The 8,960-nt window shown below is 41.5% G+C and overlaps 1 protein-coding gene across 3 annotated transcripts; it reads right to left on the bottom strand.

Moving 5' to 3' along the window:
* Positions 1 to 1,807: 1,807 nt before the first annotated feature.
* Positions 1,808 to 2,746, bottom strand: LOC130484112 (serine/threonine/tyrosine-interacting-like protein 1). 3 transcript variants are annotated; one of them, XM_056856993.1, is made up of 2 exons: positions 2,489 to 2,746; positions 1,808 to 2,458 (listed from the first exon to the last, which is right to left on the bottom strand). In XM_056856993.1, the coding sequence occupies exons 1-2, from the start codon at positions 2,744 to 2,746 to the stop codon at positions 1,808 to 1,810; spliced, it is 909 nt and encodes a 302-aa protein (XP_056712971.1). The 3 variants fall into 3 exon arrangements, with proteins under 3 accessions (XP_056712971.1, XP_056712972.1, XP_056712970.1); XM_056856994.1 differs by having other exon boundaries at positions 1,808 to 2,283; positions 2,572 to 2,746; XM_056856992.1 differs by having other exon boundaries at positions 1,808 to 2,746.
* Between the last annotated feature and the right edge of the window lie 6,214 nt (positions 2,747 to 8,960).

Raw genomic sequence — 8,960 nt, 5'->3', positions numbered from 1 at the left:
TTGCTAGCTCTGGTTTGGGAAATACCTGGAGATTTTCAGGGCGGAGCCTGAGGAAGGTGGGGTTTGGGGAGGGGAGGGACTTCAATGCCATAGAGTCTACCTTCCAAAGCAGCCATTTTCTCCAGGTGAACTAATCTCTATTGGCTGGAGATAAATTGTAATCCCAGAGATCTCCAGCTAGTACCTGGAGGTTGGCTACACTAGCATAGCAACTCTGAACTTCCTTGGTGGTCTCTCATCCAAATACTAACCTGGGCTGACCCAGGTTAGCTTTCGAGATCTGATGAGATCAGGCCAGCCCGGGCCATCCAGGCTAGGGCAAGCATAGAGTTGCTGTCACACAAACCCAGAGATGTCTCTTTTTATTGTACAAATGTCTGGTCAGAATCTTATAAAAGTTACTTCAAAATCCTTCCTCACATCTTGTGTCGAAGGATTAATGTCAAGGTACCACTAATGGGAGGAGAAGTCACTCTCTTCTCTACAAACACACACGTTCTGTGATCAAGAAACAATCCACAAGTTGCATCAGGACCAGTGCCCAGAGGGTTCTTTGCCTGGTTCTGGGATTTCTGTTCCTATGGAAAGGAGAGTGCCTGGAGGTTGGCAACTCTAGCCCTTGTTAGCAGTTGGATGTGAGACAACCAAGGAAGTCCAGAGATGCTCTCCAGAGGGACGCAATAGCAAACCACCTCTGAAAATCCTACAGGTTCGCCATAAATCGGCTGTGACTTGACTGTGCTTTACACACAAGAAGGGTTTAAGCATCCCAAGGTAATGTCAAATACTACAGTCTCTTACTCATAGTTTTAATAAACAGCGCTTGAGTTTACTGACTCATGGCTTGTATCTTAGGTACCCTAGCCACCACCTCAGCTTCTGCTATTGCTACTGTAAAGATTTAAGTGGCAGCTTTACAGCAGTTTTGTAGCACTGTAAGTTGGTAAGGGTCACTCCTTTCAGAAGCTACTAAATGCTTCCTATCCAAAAAATGCAGGAGAAGCTAGGCCCAAACTCAGGGAAGAATAAAGTCAGTAGGTTGGATCTGAGCAGCTTTTTTGCTGATGAATGAGGGAGGAGGGCCCCCTTTTTAACCATGGAGGACCCCTTTTTAACTGCAGAATATAGACAGAAGGGGGAATCTAGTGAAGAGGGAAACTGGATGAGATTAAGTGGAGAAGCGGATAGGATTTGAGCCAGTATCTTTTTGCTGGTAGCCTCTACATTTTGCCTCAGTTCTTCTGGATCATTTGAGGCATTAGTTCCTGAGTGGTATCTCAAAGTGTGTCTGCTGTTCCCTCGATAGTTATAATCCCTGCCTGGACTAAACGATTTCCCAAGGAGAAAACACCTATTGGATTATACCACTGACTACAATGTCATATAGCATAGCAAGCTGACTGCCAAAGAGAGCCCCTGCACACAAGAAATAAATATTCAAGAAATTTATATTCCCACTCTTCTGAAACAAGGGCAGTTTACAATGCAACAGAGTAAAACAATGCAACAGATTAAAAAGAACAACAGATAATACTAAAACAATAAAACCACTCATAATACTAAAAGCAACAGAAAAATATATAACCATAAATATCCACAGTACTAAATGGGACAGCTAAAAGCAATAATCAACTAGTCGAACATTAAAAACCAAACCAACAAAACTCATATGTATCCCAACCCCATGAAAATTAATTTCAGGTTTGGTTTAAAAAAAACTTTCTAGAACTGAGGTTTTTTTGTTTTTTTTACAACTTTCTGGAAAGTCAACAACCTGGAGGCCAGACAAGCTACGGCTGACCTTTGGTCAGTAACCTGGTTCAGAGATATTGGTGATGGTTGCCATGTAGAGCCGGGCCTCCCATTCAGACAGCTGTTGCACAAACCCCCGGTTTGGCCGGATATTGCTTTTGCACCTCTGGAGGTAACTCCAAGCATTCTTTAAGTACAGCCTGCATGAATGCATCAGATAGGCAATGACAACGGTGCTGCATCTGCTTATGCCCAAGGTGGAAAAAACCAAGGCTGCACCATGACTTGTATGGCTATCGATGAAGTGGCAGATGTCGCTAAAAAAGGGTGACATGTCAGCCTCAGGAGAATCGGGGACTGAAATGTGAAGGACTTGGTCGCTGTCATCAGGGAAGAACGTGTCTACCTCCTCAGAGACATTGACGTGGGCTTGAATGTGCAGATCCTTCTGTATCTGTTGGTGACAAGCTTGGATGTAGTTTCCCATGTACAGCTTACCTGGCACTATCTCTACTGGGTAGGGCAGGACGTCTTCTAATTCCCGAGGCATCCAGAAAATCTTCTGGGTCTGGAGGAAATGATAAGAGGCAGTGAAGCACTCATATCCCCCTCTCAGGACTTGGACAGGGAAGCGAGTGTACCGCTGCAGGAGCATGGCGCAGAGCATGGCGCACCCAAACCTGGCGTTTCTTTCTTCATCTGCTTCCTGCGCAGCGTCATCCATCTCATCACCAACAACCAATAAATTGGTCGTGCCATCGTACACCACACAGTGTCTGACGTATTCAAGGTTGGCAGAAGGAGGAACGATGTATGAGCCAGAAGGATCCTGTTTCATTCTTATGGCCGTGATCAGATGGCTTTCGTCATACTCCCGCTTGGTTCGCGCGTCGATCAAACATAAGTAGTTTCGCTCCGCCAGTCTGGACGCCTTCCTGGCCTGGTTCAAGATGTTATACAGCTGGATGGGCTCGCACAGTTCCACCCCCGCCATTTTGTGAGACGAGGACAGTGCGGCATTCAGAACCTCGCCATCTTCTCAAGCGATGATCCTTTTTGAAAAGGGGTCAAAGTCAAGGTTGTGCGGTGGGCCACTAATGAATTGAAAAAAGTCCTTTCAAAACCAGGTTTGCAGTTTGGAAAGCCAGACAATCTGTGCTGGGAAGGATTGCAGTCGTAGTAGCAGGATTACCGTTCAACTTTTTGGTATTCACTTATCTCCCTTCACATCTCCACAACCACTCCCATACCCTTCTCCTCCTACCCAAAGCTTCACTGGTTCATGGAGTACAAATGGATGTAACAGCTGAATATTTTCTTTATCCCGTTAACAAGCCCAGCATGCTAAACTCCAAGTTTTGGCTGGGTTTCCATAGCCCTAAAAGCCATTTACACATTGAACTAGACTATGGCCATTAGAGGGCAGGGTTGCCCCTTTTTCATTTGGCTCTTCATGTAATAGTCATTTCATTCAAGTAACATGATTCCAGATTACTAGGGGTTTTTGGTAGATCGTACACGCATACTTTAGGGAAAGGCAAAATAAAGCAAAAGTAGGAATATGAGGAAGCCAATTATTTAAAGGACAATATATCCCTTCAGGTATGATGATAACGATAAAACGAAAGCGTACTGATCAATTTAATTTGAAGAGGAAAAGAAGGGTTTTGAAAACATGCCGTTTCTATTGGTTGGGAGAAAGGCAGGAATTGGATGAGATTGGCTGATTCCTTGTCCTGTCTGGGGATTGGCCGGTTTCGTGGGCTAAAAGCCTGATTGGAAAGTCAAGTTCTACAGCCAGTGAGACTGTTAATGACTGTTGGAAAAAGAAAGAAAAAAATAACAGGAGATAAGAGATTTAGAAGTATGGAGAATGCTTGCAGCCTGGAGGATTGTTGGTGTATCTAGATTACAAGCCGTGAATCAATAAACTCAAGCACTGTTTATTAAAACTATGATTAAGAGACTGCAGTATTTGACGTTACCTTGGAAGGCATTAAACCTTTATTGTGTGTGTGTAAAGCACAGTCAAGTCACAGCCGACTTATGGCGGACCCAAACCCGTAGGATTTTCTAGGCAAAACACATTCAGAGGTGGTTTGCCATTGCCTGCCTCCACAGAGCGGCCCTGGACTTCCTTGGTGGTCTCCCATCCAACTGCTAACCAGGGCTAGGGATGCCAACCTCCAGGTGTTGGCTGGAGAACTCCTGCTATTACAACTGTTCTTCAGGCAACAGAGATCAGTTCACCTAGAGTTCACCTTGGAAGGTGGACTCTATGGCATTATACCCCATTGAAGTCCCTCCCCTCCCCAAACCCTGCTGTCCTCAGGCTCTGCCCCCAAAATCGCCTGGTATTTTCCAAGGGGGAGCTGGCAACCCTAACCAGGATCAACCCTGCTTAACTTCAGAGATCTGACAAGATTGGGCTAGCCTGGGCTTTTGTTTGTTTGCCATCAAGTTATAGCTGACTTATGGCGACCCCGTAGGGTTTTCAAGGCAAGAGGCATTCAGAGGTGGTTTGCCATTGCCAGCCTCTGCGTCATGCCCCTGGCATTCCTTGGAGGTCTCTCCAGATACCAGGGTTGAGGCTGAGAGTGTGTGACTGGCCCAAGGTCACCCAGCAAGTCTCCATGGCAAAGTGGGGGATTCGAACCTGGGTTTCCCTGCTCCTAGTCTGACACCTTAACCACTACACCACACTGTCTCTCCAGCGTTTATTAGAGTGGTGCAAATCAAATGTCACACACAGGATGTAGCCCCAGTGTTCAGAAGGTCTCCATGCTCTTGAGTCACAGGCTGGAGGCCTGAGGATGTAGAAATGGGCATCATATGTGACTGACTTAACCAACTGTACTTGTAGGTAACCTAATCCAGTACTTCGAATAGCAGCATCCAGCCCCATGAAACCTTAACTGACACCTCAGACATCCCACCTCTGCCTCAGGATGGCAGAGGTGGGATTTCCTTTTTGATAGACCCCTTGCTGGATTCACATGCATCAAAGAACCCTGAAAATGTATGGATAAGACAGAGAAATGGCTGGGAAAAGTGTCACGATTAAGCAAAAAGAGCATCATTTATGTCATGCCTTCCTCTCCGGTGGGGTACCCCAAAGCAAGCCTGATAAAAGCTCTCAAGGGACCAGATCCAGCCTCCGGGCCATATGTTTGACACCCCTGTACTAGTGTGTAAGGGAGCAGAGAATTTTGAGAAACAGGGTTGCCAGCTCTGGGTTAGGAAATTCCCGGAGAACTGGGGAGATCATAATATCTTAGAAGTCTGCCTGTCATTCAAAGCAGCCATTTTTTCCAGGAGAACTGATCTCTGCAGTCTGGAAATCAGTTGCAATTCCAAATCACCAGCCCCTCCCCCAAGGTTGGTAACTAGGGTCGCCAACCTCCAGGTACTAGCTGGAGATCTCCTGCTGTTACAACTGATCGCCATCCGATAGAGATCAGTTCCCCTGGAGAAAATGACCACTTTGGCAGTTGGACTCTATGTAGGGTTGCCAGGTAGTAGCTGGAGATCTCTTGCTATTACAACTGATCTCCAGCCGACAGAGGTCAGTTCACCTGGAGAAAATGGTCGCTTTGGCAATTGGACTCTATGGCATTGAAGACCCTCTCCTTCCCAAACCCTGTCCTCCTCAGGCTCCACCTTAAAACCCTTCTGCCGGTGGCGAAGAGGGACCTGGCCAACCCTATTGGTAACCCTAATTGCCATATGGTGCAATTTGGGGGAAGAACAGTTGAAGATGAAGACAGAGGATTGAAGAGCTCACAGCAGGATGTGGAAGGATCAGATGAGACTGGAGGCAGGAGTGGGGGCAGAGTTCTTTTTTTATAATAATTTTTTTATTTTCTCATTTAACATATCAACAGAAACAATATCCAATACTAAAAATAATAGTAATAATAAAAAGAAAAACAAATAGTATCACTAATTTAACAATCAGATGACTTCCCCCTCTCCCTCTTCCATCTAAAAATGAATTGTATAAACTTTTGCTAACGGAGCTAATCCCAATATTATTTTAATTAACCTGTCAAAACCTAATATATAAATATTTAATCAAAACCTAATATAAAATTAATACAAAGTATAAATAAGGGATTAGATCAAAGAGTATCCTTTAAATGGTCCCATTGAAAATTGTAGGTTTTCCATGCCTCCCATTCCCCCCAAAATTGTACATTATCATTCTGGTTTATCAGAGCTGTAAGCTTCGCCATCTTGGTCACCTCCAGCATCTTTTTTATCCAGTCTTTTTTGTCTTGCATCTCGACTGTCTTCCATTTAGCTGCATATATCAATCGTGCAGCCATGGTGGCATAAATCAAAAAGGTTCTGTGAGTAAAAATGGTATCTGGTATCATACTTAATAGCATCATTTCAGGTGTTTTAAGGATATTTTGTTGTAAAATCAGCCTTATTTCATTATATATCATCTCCCAAAATTTCTTCGCTTTTTCACAAGTCCACCACATATGATGAAAAGATCCTATTTCTTTATTGCATTTCCAACAGTTTGGTGACATTGAAGCATATGATTTTGCTAATTTCTTCGGTGTTAAATACCATTTATACATCATTATATATACATTTTCTCTTAGTAATTGCGAAGATATAGATTTCAGATCTCTCGTCCAAAGTCTTTCCCATTTTTGTAACATTATATCATGACCCAACATTTGTGCCCAGCTAATCATGGTAGGTTTTATTCGTTCTTGTTCACAATAAAGTTCTAACAATAGTTTATACATCTTGGAAATAAGATGATCATTTGTATCCAGCAAAAGTTTCTGTAAAGTTGATTTAATTTTAAAGAATCCTGTTTTCACATCCTGTAAAAAGACCGAGTTTATTTGGTGATACTGGAGCCAAGATAAAAGGTCTTTAACTTCTTCATATTCTTTTAGTGAACATTTTGTACGTTCCCATTTCAAAAGATCCTGATATGTTACAAATTGAGCTGGTCTTAATGGATGTAATGTTAACATTTCTTGAGATGAAATCCATAACGGAGTTTTTATTTCTAATAAATGTTTATATCTAATCCATATCCTATAAAGGGATGATTTAACCATATGTTGTTGAAATGATGCATGAGTTTTAACTTTATTGTGCCACAAGTAACAGTGCCAACCACTTCTATTGTCAAAACCCTCCAAATCCAATAGACGTATATATTTTTAATCCATCCAATCTTTCAGCCATACTAAAGCAGCCACATCAGCATAAAGTTTAAAATTAGGAAGTGCAAGACCTCCTCTCTCTTTTGAATCCACCAAATATTTATATGCAATCCTTGGTTTTTTGCCTTGCCAAATGAAATTCAGTAAATCTTTCTTCCAAGTATTAAAATACTTTGCTTGGGATATTATAGGAAGATTCTGAAACAAAAATAGTAGTCTTGGTAATATATTCATTTGTATTGTTGTGAGCACTTGTCCCGTGGTAATCCCACAAACAGCATCCAGATACAAAGAGTCCAAAAGAGAGCTGATTTAATGGAAAACATACAGGTATGCAGAGCTTACAGGTACATTGGCATGAATGGCAACTGGGAGCATGGGGTAGGCCTATAAGGGAAAGTATTAGTCACAACAGGTCAAGGCGGCCCCCCTTCTACTGAGGAGCCGTTCTCACGGGAGAGAGCACTGGAACAGGAATTTAGTATTTAGCAAGTCTGGCCTCGAGAGGCACCTGGTAGAATCGAAAGTAAAACAGTCAGAGTCTGACAGGCTGCTTAGAGCTGTGGAAAGCAGGCCTGACAATTGTTGAAATTCAGCCAAGCAGCGATAGATTCTTATTAGTCCAAATCATCATATCCTTCTTTATTTCTTTCCATAGTCTGAAGTAATTGTTCATAATCAGATCCGCATTTTTTATAGAAATCCAAATTCCCAAGTATTTCACTTTAGTCGCTTTCTGCCATCCTGTCATAGCCATAAAATGTTGTTGTTCCAATCCTGAAACTTCCTTAAAAATCATTTGTGTTTTCTCTTGGTTGATTCTAAATCCTGAAACATTACTATAAGAGTCCAATATCTCTTTCAATTTAATTGCAGATTGATTGGGATCGTCTAAAATCAATAGTAAATCATCAGCAAATGCCCTCATTTTAAATTCCTGTTTGTTTATTTTTAGTCCATTTACATCCTTTGATTCACGAATTTTACAACACAAAGACTCCAAAACCAAAATAAAAAGTAGAGGAGAAAGTGGACATCCTTGTCTCATTCCTTTTTGTATATTACATTTACCTGACATTGATTCATTAACCAATATTTTCGCTTGCTGTTTAGTATATATATCATCTATACCTCTTCTAAATTTGTCTCCAAAATTCATTAGTTCCAGAGTCTTTTTCATGTAGTCCCAAGAGACCATGTCAAAAGCTTTCTCTGCATCTAAAAAGACAAAAGCTGCTTTATGTTGAATATTCTGTTCATAGTACTCCAGAACATCTAAGAGTACCCTAACATTGTCCTTAATTTGTCTTCCCGGTACAAATCCTGCTTGGTCTTCATGAATCAGATCTTTAATGAACTTTTTGATTCTAGCTGATAAAACTGAGGCATAAATTTTATAATCCACATTCAACAATGAAATAGGTCTATAGTTTGTTACCTTTTCAGGATCTCTTCCAGACTTATGAATTAATGAGATAAAAGCATGTGACCATGTTTCAGGTGACATTCCTGTTTCCATTATTGTATTACAAAGCATCAAAAATGAATTCAGCAGAAACTGTTTAAAGGTACGGTAAAACAAAGCTGTTATTCCATCTGGTCCAGGAGTTTTATGTTTTTTGCTTATTAAAAGCTTCTTCTAGCTCCTCTAAAGAAATTGGTTCATCTAGAAGTTTCTGTTGAGCTAATGATAGTTTTTTTATATTTGTAGAATGTAAAATTTTGTCCATCTTTTTAGTTGATATTTCATCTTTTTGATAAAGTTTAGTATAAAAAGATACAAATTCCCTTTGAATGTCTGTTGTAGTGTAAACAAGTCCTTTGCTGTTTGTATTTTGGTTATAATTCATTTTTGAAAGGAGTCCCTCAATAAGTTTCTGTTGACCTTCTGTCGTCCCCTTTCTGTAGTTTTTAATGATAAACCTTTTAGTTGGTGCACCAAGGGGATTCACTTCCGGTCCTGCAGTACCTCTGTCCTTCCTGTCTCCCTGTTATCAGCAGCCTTCATGC

Source organism: Euleptes europaea, chromosome 11, assembly GCF_029931775.1.
Source record: "Euleptes europaea isolate rEulEur1 chromosome 11, rEulEur1.hap1, whole genome shotgun sequence".
NCBI classification, from domain to species: domain Eukaryota; kingdom Metazoa; phylum Chordata; class Lepidosauria; order Squamata; family Sphaerodactylidae; genus Euleptes; species Euleptes europaea.
The sequence above is the reverse complement of the archived record's forward strand: the minus strand, read 5'-3'. Positions and strand labels throughout refer to the sequence as shown.